At 39.5% G+C, this 18,471-nt stretch overlaps 1 protein-coding gene across 1 annotated transcript in view; it reads left to right on the forward strand.

Annotated features, from left to right (window-relative positions):
• The window catches only part of LOC137039424 (CD48 antigen-like), a 47,731-nt gene that overhangs the window by 12,913 nt on the left and 16,347 nt on the right, over window positions 1–18,471 (forward strand). Inside the window, exon 2 of the mRNA XM_067414732.1 lies at window positions 18,028–18,354. Coding sequence (XP_067270833.1) covers window positions 18,028–18,354 — 327 coding nt within the window. The remainder of the gene's footprint in view (window positions 1–18,027; window positions 18,355–18,471) is intronic.

Raw genomic sequence — 18,471 nt, forward strand, 5'->3', positions numbered from 1 at the left:
TTAAGTGAATGTTATGCGGGACAGCAAAGCTAAAACTAATTAAAATGTTTATAAATGTGTTAGCTAAAAGCAGACTACACATAGTCCGTCCAATTCAGAGCTAAATCGTGGCTATAGATAGACCATGACATGTAATGACACACATGGGCGTCGGAAGCAAATAAAAAGTGGGTGGGTCAGTAGGGAAAACATTTTTTGTGGGGGGTCTGGGGGTTCTTCCCCAGAAAAAAAAAGATTTTATAGATGTGATTTCCTGCATTATGGTGCGTTTTAGGCCATATCCCCCTATACCAAAAAAGACCTCAAACCAGTCAATACCAATAGTCTAATAAAAAGGCTATATTCATTTAACTGCCATAGACATCAACAGTTTCACAGATAAATGATAATGAATAAGTTGCATGTTTTTTATGCTCTGTGTCCAGTCAGAAAAAGTGCCGTTTACTAAGCGATTGATTGAGCCAGACAAAATTACAGAAATCACTGTATAATTTACTGTGGCTATAGAGTAGGGGGTAAGACGCATGGCATTAAGTTTTGATGCATATCGCGAGCGTAGGTTCGAATCCGCCTTTTGCCACACTCGCTTTCCCCATCACATATCAGATCGGAAACAATAGATAATATTAAGGCATCTTTACACAGCCGAGTTAAGGCAGGTCTAACGCGGGTCTGTGTCTGCTCAAAATTCTGTGTAAAGACGCGATGCCGCATTAAAGCAGACTTAAAATATGCCGGGTCTGACCCACCTCGGCCCCTAGTATCAAAGGCGACATAGAAGCGGTTTTGATTTAGTGTAAATGAACGCGAACTTGTGCCGCCTTAAACTACATCATTGTCATGACAACCACCTGTCAGCCAGCTCACTAGGCGCGAGAATCAAGAAGCAGGAGCCAAACCATCTAGGAATTAAACTAAAAGATTTCTGTAGGCTACTCACATCATCAAGCTAACCACTAGTGTTCGCCGTTTGTAATCTTCCTTTGAAGAGACTGGCAAGATCAACGCACTGCAACATTTCCCCTCAGAAACGGTAAATGCTGTACCCAGTCGGCGTCACTGCAACCCAGTATTATAATCTCTTGGAGAGAACGATATTTTATATTAGATTTGATATTTTCTGATATATTCTATCTGCTGTCCTACATGTCGTTAAAATAGACTGAAGTTTGGATTTTTCCCTTAGGCATAGTGCTGCAGCCTAACAACTTGAAATAGGCTATAGCTCAATCATTATGGTTGTAGGCTAATTTGTCTATAAGCAACATTGTAGAATATTTGAGTTTATTTAAAGTTGTGTATTTTTTAATTATCATTATTATTAGGCTATGTGCATATTTATTTAGAACATTTAGCTTATTACCGTCCGTGACCCATCGGGTTGTAGCCTAACTGCCAGAAAAGGGCTAAATTTAATTCGCATGGTGGTAGTTTTTACCATTTCGTTATTTTGGCTCAAAAATTCTTTTTTTTTTTTTGGAAATATTAACTGAATTTAGAAATGCTTTTAAACAATTTTTATTAGCCTAATAATACAAAAATGAATTAAGACAGCGTTTGGAAATTTTAAGTGCATAAACAATATTCCCAGAATCTTTGTTGTTATTGTGACATAAAAGTAGAAATGTATAGTTTATAATTATGTATATCACCTAGGCTATCTGTATCATGTGGCAAAAAATTACAGAGTGAGTTGTTCCCGCTGTCATGAAGGAACAAAATGCGTCGGCGCTTAATTTCGTTGGACAAAGGGTTAAAGAAAACTATAATGGCATAGTTAGGCTATGTTTAAATATTAGCCTATAACATAATGTTTTAATTAAATAGCCTAACTGTCTGTAGGCTATAGGCCTATTTAATAAAGACGTGAACAAAAATCGTCGGTAATGGGTTGACGTGTGTAACGTTTTTCTTTTCACAATTACACAGAATTGTCAAATATTCGGGCTCGTGTTATACGAGCTGAGAACTAAACTTCGTTTTGGAGAAATATTACAATCCTGACCACTTTTACAGTCTATGGGCTCAGAGAGATGGGGTATGCAGCCTGGTGCTCTAATGGATATTCCAGATCGCTCTTCTTTGGTCAGAACCACGGAGAACGACCGCGGACAGGTCCGTCCTATGCACCAAAACAGCAGCGAGCGCAGACACAGAGCGGCCAGAGAAATGGAGGAGTGACTGCAGTAGGCTATGGTGTTTGTGAAAAACTGCAGAAAAAGAGCGGGTGTTGAAACCTGTCACCGAGAAAAGAGTGGGTGTATCCCCCACGGATGCGACGCCCCCAAGGGCGTAGGTTTGGTCTCAGCTTTGGTGGGGACATCCCACCAGGTTTGCCAAGATTATATAGTCTATTATTTATTACTGAGTATGGAAATGCACCATAGTTTAGGAATGAATACGATTATTAATTTATGAGGCTTTTCAGCCCAATCAAGTACCATTATAATAATAAAGCAAAATACTCTTTAATTGTCAAGTTCATAAATTATTTTCAAAACTGATTTGGAAAAAAACACAACATGCACACAAAATTACTTATTTTCAATATAAAAAATGATTGTGGACTGGATTATTATTATTTTTTTTTTTTACATCTTATCACATTATTGAGCATGTCAAAGATTAGTAACAACTATAGATTTGATGCATTGTTAGTTTTTGTTACTGTTCGTGGCTGTTTTTTCCCCATTGACTTCCATTATAACCACATTTTGATTGTAAAGGCATAATACTATATAATCATGCACAATTACTTTTTATATTAAAAATAAGTTATTTTGTGTGTAAGTTTTTTTTCCAAATCAGTTTTGAATCAGTTTTTGAAAATCATTATGAACTTGTCATTTAAAGAGTGATATCAGTGATAAGAGTGACAATGAAACAATGACAACAGCTCAACAATAAACATGGAATCAAGTAGGCCTATGCAAGCTTGCAACAGAACACATTTTATATTATTTTACATTTGATTATTTTATTTATTTCTAAAGAACTCTTTAGTAGCCTATATTGGTGCACTTTAAAGGGATGTCTCACCCAAAAAATAAAAATTCTGTCATCATTTACTCTCCATCATGATGTTCCAAACCTGTATGAGTTTCTTTGTTCTGCTGAACACAAAAGAAAAATTTTTGAAGAAAGTTTGTAACCAGGCTGCTTTGGGGGCACCATTTACTTCCATGGTAGGAATTCAACATAAAGAAATATATACAGGTTTGGAACAACTTGAAGGTGAGGAAATTGACAGATTTTTTTTTTTTTTTTTTTTTTTTGTGCACTGTCTCTTTAAGCAGTCATTTTGAACCAGTAACCACTTTACTGACAAAAATGTTCTGAAATTCAAAAATTAAATAAAAATTTCTTTATTCATTTACTATTATGACTATATTATTATGCAATTATTTGTCCCATTTTTATCTAAATATTTTTTAAATGTCAAACTTTATATGACAGGATTATTTATTATTTATATAGCCTATAGCTAAATGATGAATTAATAACATTAATTAGGCTATAATCTATTAATTAACCGGTCTAATGTCTAGAAAAATAAGCCTGCCAAGCTTTGATAATGTATGGAATAGTATATTAATATATTATCCATAAAAAAAAAAAAAAAGGCCTACCTAGAAGCATGGATGTGTCCGTCATCACTCCGTCATTTCACGACAGTGAAATGCTTCTCTGCAAAGGGTGCAGTTTGTCTTAGGTTCATCTTAAGTTAGCCTACTGGACAGACCCACTGATACCTTTTTTTATTCAGCCCTATATCTGGAAATCCTCTTGCATTTAAACGGTGGACGCGAGCTCGACATGTTTTTTAAAAACCACGCAAGTTTACAAGCGCATGTTCTCGAGACTCCGACACTATGGCAGCAAAGCCGCTAAAACGCAATCTTGTGCATCACGTCCCGTATTGGTTTGATACGACGGGACGCGTCATTTTGCTTGTCAATACGGGACGATACGGAATCGATCCATATAGCCTAGCAGCATGAAGGAGTTTGCTAAAATATTGGTGGGGACAATTTTGCCATCTTAAAATATTGATTGGGACTAGTACCTAGCGTCCCCCCCTAAACCGATGCCCATGGACGCCCCTGTAGCCTAGCCTACATGTTGTGAATGTTCTAAAGTGTCTTTCTGTTTCTTTGAAAAAAACTTTGGACCACTTTTAATATGCGGTATTCTACCCTTAATAATGTAGGCTATACTTTCTTTATAGCGTTGTCAATCAGGTACAATTTTATTAAGAAATATAAAATAACTACCGTTGCCTACAATAGAAGAATTGCAGAATTACAGTGTAGACCTACAGAATTATGCCAAACATCAAAAACGCTTTATAGAAGGCAGAAAAAAAACGATTTAAAATTCCGTATTTTTATTTTAGGTCTATTTTTATACATTTTTATTATTTGTTTTAAATTAATTTATAACACTTTGTTAAAACTGTAGTTTTAAATAATGTTCAACGCATTGTGACCCGCGATTTTAATTCCTGTGTAAATGCATTTATGCCGCTTCAGAGAAGGATTAAACGGTCTGTGTAAATGCACATTTTTGGGATTTTGTGCCGCTTCAGAATCGGTTTCTGTGCCACGTTTGCTGTGTAAAGATGCCTTTAGAAAAGGGGAAATAAAGCGTTTAACATGTGTTTAATAATAAGTTTCTTAATAAGTTTCTCGGTTAAGGGGTAGTCAAGGTAAGCAGACATGTGCTAAATTAGAGACGATAAAAGTGAGTGGGTCCAATATCATTGGTCTTAAAAAGTGGGTGGGTCTTGTCCCACCCACACACAATGGTTCTGACGCCCATGATGACACATCTTGCAGATATTATTGACATTGCGAACATGATGTAATATTAACCATATCATGTGCTACATTGCCAAAAACTACAATTAATCAGTTTCGTCTTTTGACTAAAAGTGGGCTGCAAATAGCCGACCTGTATAGGAGCTAAACCGTGGCTATGCTCAGCTATGCATATCATGTTAAAGAAATGAAACCAAACACCTTGTAATCACTGTTAATTTTGCTTACATGATGGGAGTATCATACATCTCACAAGTTATTTGGACAAAAATTACATGTAACCAAATTCAAGGTTGTTTTAGGTGGGCTACTCATAGCCGGACTATATCAGGTCTATAGTTAACCTAGATGGTGAAATGACGGCTATTGCTTGCTGGGATGGGCATTGGGTAGGAGCCCACTCAAACGTCTGCCTTGCCCACCTAATCCAAATTTAGGAACTGATAGTGTTAATTTATTTACAATTTGTGCCTTGATTTTAAACAATCTGAGGTGGGCTCTGTGTTGTAAGTTTTGGTGAAAGGCTGTATGCCCTAAATAATTACAAAAATAATACCAAAAATTATTATGACCAGAAATATCAATATTTTTTCCATTATTAACTAACAATAACGGCGGGCGTTATAGTCTGCACGCGCTGCTTCAGTCTGTATAGCAGAAAAGCAGAGGCTGCAGTCACACGAATGAAAACGGGCAGAAATATTTGATATATATTAGAAATATTGTGCTATTAAGGTAGTTAACAATTAGTTGTATTCTTGAATATTTTGTAAATATTAAAATGCAGCTCTGATTAGATTTTTATTCATGCCAATTTGAAATTAGCTTAAAAAAACTAATTTACGACCAGCGGTGTCTCCGTGCCTTGGTCATATGGAAGGAAGCCTGGTTCCTGTCCCAATGTCCGGTGTTGGGGGCACAATGTCGTCGAGTCACCCTGACGACAGATGCCTCTCTCACGGGCTGGGGGAGAACAATCTTTATCCCGGGGGCCCAGAATATAGGAGCATACATCCTGTTGAGACAGGGGCTGAAGCCAGGGGAAGGGAGAATTCACCCCGAGGTGGTGAAGCTCATTTGGGAAATTTATGGCCAGCCGGAGGTGGATCTGCTTGCGTCTCAGAATACGACGCACTGTCCACTCTGGTTCTCTTTGACACATCCAGCTCCTCTGGGACTGGATGCCATGGTGCAAACGTGGCCAAGACGGCGTCTGTACGCTTTTCCCCCAGTTGTGCTGCTCCAGGGAGTTCTGGAGAAAGTTCGCTGGGAGGGGATAAGTCTACCGCTAGTAGCTCCTTACTGGCCGAGACGGATTTGGTTCTCGAACCTCGTAACACTACTCGATGGCTCACCTTGGAAGATTCCGATCAGGAGGGATCTTCTATCTCAGGCAGAGGGCTTAATATTTCATCCCCGCCCAGAAATGTGGAATCTGTGGGTTTGGCCGCTGAGGGGGCAGAGCTCATAGAGTCTGGTCTCTCTACCGAGGTAGTGGAGACCATTCTTAGCTGCAGAGCTCCATCCACCAGGAGACTATATGCCCTGAAGTGGATGTTGTTCACTTCTTGGTGTCAAGAACGACAGTTAGATCCAGTCAACTGCCCCGTTGGTTCAGTGCTAGATTTTCTTCAAGAGTGATTCTCTTCTGGGTTGACCCCTGCTACACTAAAGGTGTATGTTTCATCTATTTCTGCTTACCATGCCCATGTGGATGGTATTACTGTGGGGAGGAACCCGTTGGTAACTCGTTTCCTTCGTGGCACTAAGAGGCTGAGGCCTGCGGTGTGCACTAAAGTTCCTACTTGGGATTTGGCTATAGTGTTGGAAGGTTTATCTGCGGCTCCGTTCGAGCCACTTGACATCATATCAGAAAAGTTTCTGACTCTGAAAACCATCTTCCTTCTTGCCGTCTCTTCTATTAAGAGAGTAGGAGACCTTCAGGCCTTATCAATATCCCCTTCGTGCTTGGAGTTTGCACTAGGGATGGTTAAAGCTTTCCTTTACCCTAGATTAGGGTATGTTCCGAAGGCGTTCCACGGCCAATGTTCCACGGCCTATAGTGCTGCAAGCTCTCTGTCCTCCTCCATTTGTTAATCCAGACCAGGAAAGATTGAACCTTGTATGTCCAGTGCGAGCACTGGATGCTTATGTCCACAGAGCTGCCCGGTGGAGGAAAGCAGATCAATTGTTTGTTTGTTTTGGACCTCAGAACAGGGGTCTCCCTGCATCCAAACATACAATGAGCAAGTGTCTTGAAGTTGCCACAGTTTCACACGACAGGCATTTGGTATTATGGCGTTTTGGTATTTCGTTCCCAAAGCTGTCCCTAGTGGACGCAGTGTGAAGTTCCCTCAAAAGGGAACGTCTCAGGTTATAACTATAACCATAGTTCCCTGAGAAGGGAACGAAACACTGTGTAGTGGACAGCAGAATTCCAGGGCCCAGTTTATGGCCGGGCCCCTCTTTGCCCATAACAGTGGACAAAGGTTTGCTCCATTTTGATTGGATCTTGTTGGACTAGCACAAACAAGATGTCCAACCCATCAGATAAAGATGCTTGGACAACATCCAGACACCTCTTTGAGGGCAAGAAGAAGACCTCTAGTACCAAGCCCAGGAAGGACAGGACTTCTCATTGGTCCACATGCAGTTTCTGCCCTTCACCCATCTAGAGATGGATCCCTAATGACCTGATTTGTGACGGCCATAAACATTCTTCGGGACTTCAGCAGTAGTGGGTGAAACAAAGAAAGACCAAAACTGATCCATCCATTCACAACTATGTTTGGAAACCTTAAGACTGATGTAAACTACACACATCCATCTCATACTTATTCAGAGAAATAAGTATTCTCAGTGACAGCTATTTGTAATGCAACATCTTCCACAAATTCAGCTGTTAATGAACAAATGAATGAACACATGACAGTTCAATCTTTTTCCATCATGTTTGATGTCTATTTGTTTAGTATATTGCCAAGGGTATTCTGATGGTGGTTTGGAAAGTGAGAAATGCATTGATGAACTTTAAAGACCCTTTAAAGACTTCTAACTGTATACAGTATGCAAATGAGTTCCACAGGGGAAAGAAGGGTGGGCCACACTGTGTGCCCTCTCTGATGCCAGCAGCCAATAGCAATACTGGAATGAAGAAGCGCCAAATTGCAATCTCCTCCTATTCGGAAAAGGATAAAGGTACCCTTTCAATAGACACTCCTTGTTCTGAGTCTGTCCGTTGAGGATTAGACTGTGACAGAGCAACCAGGTTCTGAGTCTCCTCCACGCGAGAGACAAACAGTTCACCAGGTTCTGAGTCTGTCCGCCGAGGATTAGACTGTGACAGAGCAACCAAGATCTGAGCCTCTGGTTTAACCAGAGAGTTCTTGTGTGTTTTGAAATTTTCTCTGAGCAGTGCATAGTCTGACATTGGGGTGAATTTGCTGGGACATCCACTCCTGGGAAGATTGACAACTGTCTTGGATGTTTTCCACTTGTGAATAATAGGATTGTTTGGAATTATCTTAATGTAAGCTGTAATGGTATACTAGATGCTGCTCTATTTTTGTACTTTCTTTTTCGTGTGTGTGTGTGTCCGTGCGTGTCCCCAACTCCCAGTTCTGGGATGCGTCAGGAATAGCAGTCTGTGCCAAATAAATATGCATATAATCTTCTAGAATTTAATTCTGTATTGTCAGTCACTGTGAAATTTTCATAAATCTTGTACTTTTATATATATATATATATATATATATATATATATATATATATATATATATATATATATATATATATATATATATATATATATATATTTTTTTTTTTTACAAATTTTCTTTGTAAGTTATGTTTGATATATGATTTTTTTTTTGTTGTTGTTATTATATTTTATTTCAAAGGCAAAAGCTGTTACTTGTACAGGAACTGTATTTTTACATTTTTTCCTAACCCTCCCCAACCATCCCTAAACAAATTGCCTTAGATAATGATTAAACAGTCACAAATGGTTAAATACAACAACAACAAAAAAAAAAAAAAAAAACACATTACAAAAAAAAAAAAAAAAAAACATAAAAAAATAAATAAATAGTTATAAAAAGTAAATAAAATCAAAATAATAATAAATAGATAGTTGGATACCACAATCAAAAGGTGTAACAGTGGTGCATCAGTGAGTTACATACACCATGCATATTTACACAGGTACCGAGCATCTAACACCATGAAACCAGCAAATAGAGATGTATGAAAAAGAAAGGTTTACAGTTTACATTTAAATATCGTTATTCCTCAGGAAGCACATTTATGGATGAGAAATATGATAGTAATGGTTGCCAGACATGAGAGAATTTATGAGAACCTCTAATTGAATATTTAATCTTTTCCAAGTGTAGGTATAACATCAAATCCTGAAGCCACTGAGATGCTTTAGGTGGCTTTACAGATTTCCAATGCAAAAGAATCCGTCTGCGAGCCAGTAGGGATGCAAAGGCAAGAATGTTTAGTTGTCTTTGGGTCAGACTTGTTTCATCATCTGGAGCGCCAAAAATAGCAAATTCAGCACATGGCTTCAGTTGTGTTTCACATACTTTGGAAAGTGTGTCGAATATGGTTGACCAGTAGATAGTAAGTTTGGGGCATGTCCAGAACATATGAGTCAGATCTGCTTCTCCATTGTGACATCTTATACAGGTATTGTCGAAAGAAGGATTGAACGAAGCAATCCGTGTTCTGCTTAGGTGAATGCGGTGCAGAACCTTGAACTGTATTAGATTCAATCGGGCACAAGAGGTGCTACCGTTCACTCTACTTAGGGCACTTCTCCAAAATTCCTCAGAGAATACTGTCCCAAGCTCTTTCTCCCAGCCACTTTTAATCTTGTCCGTTCCTACACTTTTCGAAGCCAAAAGAATTGTATATATTCTTGAGATAAAACCTTGTAGGTGGAAGGGAACTTCAAACAGAGAGTCTGCAGGAGATTTGGATGGTATGTATGGAAATGATGGGCTTTGGGCGTTCACAAAATGACGTATTTGAAAGTAACGAAAAAGGTCAGCTTGATTAAGATTGAACTTGGAACACAGGTCCTTAAAACTAGCAAAGATACCATCAATATAGAGATCACTAAACTGAGTAATGCCATTATCTTGCCATTGCTTAAAGGCCGAGTCAAGTTTGGCAGGGACGAATTCATGGTTATTACATACTGGGCTTTGAGACAGAAGTGCTTGTCTTAACTGCAAGTGTTGGCGTAACTGAGTCCAAATTTTAAGAGTAGAATGAACAACCGGGTTCAATGTATATTGTGCTATTTTAATAGGTAGGCTAGATGTTATTAGGGCTTGTAAAGAGGTTGCTGTGCAGGATTTAGATTCTGTTTCACACCAATCATTAGTTCCTGATGAGTGCATCCAGTAGACTATTTTTTGGACTTGAGCCGCCCCATAATAATATAAAAAATTAGGTAGAGCCAACCCACCATCACTCCTATTTTCCTGTAGGAACTCTTTCCGAATCCTAGGAGTTTTCCCATCCCATATAAAACTGGAAATAGATTTATCTAATCTATTGAAAAAGGCTTTGGATAAAAAGATGGGAAGGCACTGAAATAGATATAAGAATCTCGGAAGAACTGTCATTTTAACACAGTTCACCCTGCCAGCTAGGGTTAGATGAAGGATCCTCCATTTTTGGAAATCAGATTTGAGTTTAATCAAAAGAGGAGAAAAGTTATTTTCATATAGTCCTTTAAATGTGTGTACAATATGGATACCTAGATATTTAAACCCAGATCTTGCCAGGCGAAAGGGAAACACAGAATCAGGTATTTGCATAGCACGTGTGTTAACAGGCATGCATTCACTTTTAGTAATTTTCAATTTGTAGCCTGAGAAAGTCCCAAAATTGTGCATAATTTTGATAATATCCTTTATACATGATAGGGGATCTGAAATGTAAAGCAGCAAGTCATCCGCATATAATGAGAGCTTATGTTCTACACCCCATCTGTTTATGCCATGAAATGAAGGTGTGGATTTTAATATTCAGAGTTAGTGGTTCGATTGCGATTGTAAACAGAAGGGGGCTAAGAGGGCATCCCTGTCGAGTACCCCTTGATAAAATAAAATTTTTGGATCTACATTTATTAGTAATCACTGAAGCGACGGGAGAAGTATAAAGGAGACGGATCCACTCTATAAATCTGGGGCCGAATCCAAACCTATCCATAGCAAAGAACAGGTAGTCCCATTCCACCCGATCGAATGCCTTTTCGGCATCTAGCGATACTACAATTTCGGGGGTGTCCTGGGATGAAGGAGTGTAAAGAACATTTAAGAGGCGACGGATGTTAGAGAAAATGTGCCGACCTTTTATGAAACCGGTCTGATTAAATGAAAAGTTATTGACTAAGGGAGACTCTAATCGGAGAGCTAGTAATTTTGCTAAGATTTTGACATCTGCATTTAGCAAAGAGATTGGTCGATATGAACTACATTGTGTAGGATCTTTCTCAGGCTTCAATAACAGTGTAATCAGTGCTTCAGTGAGGGACTTTGGTAGAGCTCCTTGAGATAGAGAGTGTTCAAACATTTTGAGCAGTAGTGGATATAATTTAGAAGAAAACTTCTTGTAAAATTCGATCGGGAAGCCGTCGGGTCCCGGGGTCTTGCCACTTTGCAAGGCTGCTATGGCTGCAGATATTTCTGGCAGCTGTAGGGGTTGATCCAAATCTTTTTTATATTCTAATGAGATAGTGGGACATTTATTTGATCAAAAAACTGAAGATCAATCCTTACTTTGAGAAGTTCTGGCGTAGGAGAAGAAGAGTACTGACTATCAATTTTGGAAATTGTCTCGATTAGCTGTTGTCTTTTCCTTTCTCACTCTCTATTAATAAATGCTGTATAAGATATAATGTCCCCCCTAAGCACTACTTTTAATGTCTCCCAAAGAAGGATGGGGGAGACTTGTTCTGTTGAGATAAATTGTAAAAAATTGTCAATTGAAGAGGATACATGTTGGCAAAATGATTCGTCTGACAGCAGTGATGATTTTAGTCGCCATATGTAGTTTGAGAAGTTAGATGGGAAGGAGAGATCTAACAGTAAGGGAGCATGATCAGACTCTACGATAGCGGAGTACTCAACTCCCTTTACTGAAGGGAGGAGGTTTTTGTCTATGAAGAAATAATCAATTCTCGAATAGCAATGGTGTACATGTGAGAAATAGGAAAAAACCTTATTATGGGGATTATTGAAACGCCAGGGGTCTACGCAGCCAGTCTGGTTAAAAAATGCTGACATTTCATTTGCCATTTTAGAAGGGACCTGTGGTTTCGGGTTGGAGCGGTCCAAATTTGGGTCCATTACACAGTTTAGATCACCCCCTAAAATCAGGTAGTGCGAATTAAAGCTGGGTAAAGCTGCTATCAATTTAAGTACAAAATTCTTATCATCCCAGTTGGGGCCATACACATTCACCAGCAAGACCTGGGTGTTAAATAGTTTCCCAGACACCATGATATAACGGCCCTGAATATCAGCAATAACATTAGAGGCAGAAAACTGATTTTTTTGTGTATTATTATAGCTGTTCCTCTTGCCTTAGTGTTAAATTTAGAATGGAAAATGTGTCCCACCCATGGTTTCTGCAACCGAAGATGATCTGAATTAAGTAAATGTGTCTCTTGGAGGAAGATTATATCTGATTTAAGACGCTTAAGATGAGAAAAGATTTTTGACCTCTTTATAGGACCATTTAGACCTTTAACGTTCCATGATGTAAATCTAATACATGACTTTCCGGTCATTCCTCTGCTCAAAACTTTGGAAATACTTCATTATGAGAGGATAAACAGTGGTTCCAGTGGCTGAGAAAGAAGGAGAAAAAAAAAAAAAACTTTGAAAAAAGCAAAAGAAAACACATTTATTGAGGCAATTAACCAACCCATGAACATTAAACCCCTTTTTCCTATGTTTGCCTCCCCAACTGAGGCAAGCTGCAGGACTCCTATCACCAACATGTACTCCCAGTAACTCGTAACTAACTCAGCTGTTGAGCCAACCGACGACCCATCCTTCAACATCATAACAGTGTGTACATATGAACTATTTTCAGCTAGGCACACAGAGGAAGAAAAAAAAAAAAAATTTTTTTGAAAAGAAATATTGAAAAGAAAATGGAGCAAGAAAAAAGGTTCGAGGGAGGTCACTTATGGTCCATATTCCGGTGTCTTTAACAATACAATCCCGATCATAAACGTAGACCGACATTATCAGTCCATTCGCCGGCGTTTTTGTTAACATTGTCCTCCCAAACAATGACAAGTAAATACCCCGTCATGGTAAGGAAAAAAAGATTTAAAAAAAATAAAAAACTGTGACAATAGTAGACGTGTGCGTACCTTTAAATCAGTCATTTAGCCTGTAGTTAGCGATGAATAACGTTACTCCCAGGCAGCGGTAGTCGCGCTTGAAAAAGTTTCTCGGCTTAAGGTGCTGAACCGAAAGTGAAAGTATTCCTCTCGTGCAAGAAGCCATCTTAGCCCTTTAAATCAGTCGTTTAGCCAGTAACTTAGTTAAGAAAGATTCATTACTCGGTGGCGGCAATCACGTCGATCCGTTGTTTGAAAAAGTTTTCGGCTTCGGATGCTGACTCGAACGTGAAGGTTTCCCCATCGTGCGTGAGTCGCAGGCGGGCAGGATAGAGAAATCTGAAACGGATCCCTTTCTGGTACAGCATAGTTTTAATGTTCTTGAAGGCGGCGTGCTTCTTAGAAAGTGCCGCGCTTAGGTCAGGATAAAATCTGAGCGTCGTCCCTTGGTACTGCAGTTCGTGTTGCCTGGCCCAGCGCAAAGCTCGTTCTTTCTCCTGGAATCGATGAAAGCAGACGATAATGGGTCTTGGAGGCCGGCTATCGCTGGGTTTGGGCGCCAATGCGCGGTGTGCTCTCTTCCAGTTCTGGTGGCTTCTCGAACACCTGGTCTCCCATAACATCTTTTAGCAGATCCGAGGTGAACTTGATCATGTCCTTTCCGATTTCGCTATCCTCGGGAACGTTTATGATCCGAAGATTAGCCCTGCGTGAGCGATTTTCCAGGTCGTCCAGGCGGTCTAACAACGATTCGTTAGTTGCTTTTAGCGCAGCGATGTCCGTCTCCGCTTTAGCAAGGGCCTCGAAGTTTTCCCCAGCCGTTGTTTCCACGCTTGTGAGACGCTTTCCAAACGTATCCACAGTTTCTTGAAACGATTCTATGGAAAGCTGGATTGGTGCTAGGGAGGACTTGATTAACGCACTCATGTCCTCTTTGAGGTATTCGCGTTGTTTTTCAAGCTCCAGAATGAGCGTACTCATAGAGAATTCCTCGTTGACTTCCGATGCGGCCGCCGCCATTTTTGCTAACTTGCTGCTTATCGAAGTTTTCTTTGGATCTTGATCGGTTTTCGTTTTAGAGCTAGGCATTTTTGTCTTCTTACTTCTATTATAGCCCCGTAGTGCGTGTCTGGCCTGTTATGGATTGCAGTTACTGATATTTAATTTAAGTCGTCGGGAGGCTCATCCACGCGCTTCCTCTATCTACATCGCTCAAACCTGTTGCAATTGTCCTGTTTAACACTGTGAAGCTGCTTTGAAACAATTGTCATTGTAAAAGCGCTATATACATAAAGTTGACTTGACTAAGTTCTTACTAAGTTGTCACAGAACGTTATATGGTTTTCTGGGTTTATGCATCAGCTTAATCATCCAATGAAGTATGAAACTAAAGGTCCAATTATTACTCCATCCAATTCTGTCTGTTGTTTATCTGTTCGTGTTCCATTTTTACATTTTCATTCTGCATTTTTACATTTTCAAAAAAACATAATTTATATGTTTAAAAATCCATTTACCTTGTGGACACACACCCACAATGGTTGGTTTCGGCGTAGACATTCATGCAGAATCACATGGGGTAGACATACACACGGATAGCTGAAAATGTGTACAGATAACACGCCACTTGGCTTTAGAAAGTGACGTGTATGTTTACTCAAAGTCATGATGTCATGTACTCATATTGCCATTTGAAAGATTTGTATCAAATTAAAAGAGGAATTCCTGGTTTCACAGACAAGGCTCAAACTCGTCCCAGACTTAAATGCATGTTTGAGCTGTTTTAACAGAAAATAACACAGCAATGATATATCTTAATATTTGTCAGTTCATCGTGATCTCACAAAGTTTCGTTATAGAATGAAGTTGTCAACAATAAATCTCTCACTTATATAGTGGCTTGACTTTGTTATTAAGAGGTTTAAAAAAAACCTCTAAAAGGTTTAAAAGCTATGCCGTTTCAAGTGGTGAGATTCTGATCGCGTTCCAGAGATCAACAACTATCTGTGATTGGCTGCATCACTCACCGCTGTGTCTGTGATTGGCTACACTACTCACAGCTGCAAAAACACGCTGTAAATACATTAGGGGTGTCCATGGTTAACCGATTAACCGTTAAAAATTGCGTAACCGGGTAAAACATTTTGCTCGGTTAAGTGGTGTGCTTTGAATTTAGTTGTAATATATTTTGCACCCCTAGAGACCGCCAGAGCGCTCCCAAACATTTGTAATATCCACAAGAAGAAGTCATGACCAGCTTTCTAATCTGGCAATGAAGCGGGCAAAGAAAGCGTGGGAGCACTTTAAAAATGAGAGTGACGGGGCAAAATGCAAGTATTGCAATGCAGTGCTTACCGCATTTTTCAGGCTATAAGTCGCTCCGGAGTATGAGTTGCATCAGTCAAAAAATGCGTCATGAAGAGGAAAATAACTCACTATAAGTTGCACTATAAGTCGCATTAGGGCAGAAGCAGAGCGGGAGCCGCGCGCGCTGTGCATAACGGAGCAGAAGAAAGAAAGTTTGAAGTGAGAAACTTGTGAATGACTAGAGAAAAGCAGAGGTTACTTTAACTGTCATGAAGAAAACAAAAAAGCTAATCGCGGACTGAAAGCAAGATGGCCAGAGCTGAAGGGACGAGTCCACAGATGCTTGAACTCTCTGCCGGGAGAGGCTCAGCCGCACGAGTCAAACGCTGTGTGAATCGTTCTCGGCTGCATATTTTACTACATGCTCTAATCATGCAGGCGCCCTCGCGGCCACTCGCATTGCTCGTGAACTGGAGCGAATCTCATCCTAATTTAACTAATTTAATAATGTCTTTTAACAATTTAAAACGAAAAGAAATAGGCTACTCTCTGATTGTGTAATCCATGATGTGCATTTCTCTCTATAGGCGCGTTCACTACGGAGATGGTGGCCGTCAAAATAATAAACTAAAAATAATAACCCTGACGCACACTATGGTTAACCGAGTATTAACCGCTAAGGGCCTCGGTTAACGGTTCATGAAAAACTTGAAAACGTGCAGCCCTAAAATACATGCATTTGATGCTCTCCAGAGCTCGGACACAAATGTGAAGATCTGCAAAATCTGTTGGCACCTATTGTGTAGGCGCCAATTAATGCTGTAACTGAGGGTGCTTTTGCTTGCGTTTGAGGGTGCTTAGCACCCCTGTGGAACCGGGCCTGCCTCAAGAAACTAATTTCGGATAGACTTCTGAGGCTTAAGAGTTTAATGGTCTACAGCAAAATAGAACAAGCTTTGGTGAGAACTAAACAAATATTTAGCTACTTCATTAGTAATTTCTCACTAGAAATTACATCAGAAGTGAAAAATGTTGGTAAAAAAACATTTACACACAAACACCCTCGAATGCAACTTTCAGACTCTGGGGAGATCTTTTTCCCCCCAGCTCAACTGTCACTGAATGGAAAGCACAGGATTGTGGGATATCAAAGACAGTGAAGGATACATGTATGCCGCCTTCAAAAATCCATCAGATGAAGGTCACTCAGGAGACAGGAAGTAAAGCTAAAAATAGATTCGGACGTGGCTTGATGCCTTCCTGCCTTGAAATGTTTCCTCCGAAGGCAGCATTTTCCAGTTTTTGGACGCAGCTTCAGTCACCTGTCAGATCTGCACTGCACTTCTCAGCATCCTTCCTGCTGCACTCAGTCAGCCATCATCGGCACCAGAGTTCTAATCACCTGCACCTGCACAACCTCATCAAGACCTTTTATAAACCCCCATTCACGTCACTTCCATGTCTGGTCTCATTGCTTCTACTGCTGACCTTGTGACTCATCTGAGAACCTGCCAGTAATAACCTCACCTCACCTCACCGTGATCTTGATCTGTCTTCTGTCTGCCATCTTCTGATCCCCCTCGTCATCCCTCTGGATTCACCCTCAGCCCGCTTCACCATTCACCATCTACAAGAGGAAAGACTGTTCACTACCAGATAAGCCTTCAGTCACTTTTCATCCACTGCTTTCACTTACCTGTTGCATTCCTACTCTGCTCCCTTAACCTGCAATAAAGACTTGTGTATTCACTTACCTTGTCTGTCTTCTTCTGTTTGTGGCAAATACATGGCTGCTTGCCACATAAGTAAATAACTTGACATGCAATATTGATCAAAATCTTTAATTTAGAGATGTCAATTTACACAAATTCTCATGACCGATCATAGTTTAAATTAACGCTTGATTAATCGCTAACAACTGTAATATGCATCTACAGCAGTGGCTTAGACAACAGCATGACAGAGTGTACAAATACAGCTGTCATTTTATTACAGTTACTTCTGATTTAATCAAACTAAATACTGTTTATAGACTGTAGAACAAGTGTGTGTGTATATATAAAACAATAGTGGAATTAATGTCAACTTTTGAAGTCTAATTTAAAAATATATGTTTTTATGTATACTCACATTTGTAATACTTTGGTCAGTTTTTGGAAAGAGTCCATGATACCGGATGCTATTTAATTAGGATGGTCTTATTAAATAACTGTACACTAAATATTTATTTAAGTTTTAATATTTTATTAGCTCACCAAGCACAAAACTTACATGAGGAAAAATCATTCCTTCCTGGAAAGCGTAAAGTGCAGATTTCAGTTACCCGGATGAGCCTGTGTTATCAGTTTTTACCAGTTGTTTTCAGGGAATAACAGACCGCTGGATGGTGCAATTGACCAATCAGAATCAAGTTTCACAGAGCTGTGTAATAAATACCAATAAAGTGGTTATATATTTAGAGCTTCAGTTAACTAACCAAATGGGAAGTGATTTTCTGATTGAGTAACAGTCTCTGTTGTTCTGTAGGTGTGTTTGGTGCTGATGAAGAAGTGAAGATGATGCCAGTGAAGAAGGGAGATTCAGTCACTCTACACACTCCCTTTACTGAAGAACAGAAACATGCTGAGATAGAGTGGGCATTTGCAGCTGCAATAATAGCTAGAATCAATATGACAAGTCAGCAGATCACATATAATGATAATGTTGATGAGCGATTCAGAGAGAGACTGAAGCTGGATCCTCAGACTGGATCTCTGACCATCACAAACACCACAACTGAAGACTCTGGACTTTATCATCTACAGATCACTGGAAAAAATCTTTGGAGGAAGTCATTTAGGGTTACTGTCTATGGTGAGTAGAAAATTAAATGTTATTGTCCTGTCAGTTTTGGTTTGCATCGATGGTGTGAGGACCCTACTGGAATTGCTCAGTCTATTCTTATTCTTCTCCAAAATAAATCACAATTTT

Source organism: Pseudorasbora parva, chromosome 14 (genome assembly GCF_024679245.1).
Source record: "Pseudorasbora parva isolate DD20220531a chromosome 14, ASM2467924v1, whole genome shotgun sequence".
In the NCBI taxonomy this organism is placed as follows: Eukaryota; Metazoa; Chordata; class Actinopteri; order Cypriniformes; family Gobionidae; genus Pseudorasbora; species Pseudorasbora parva.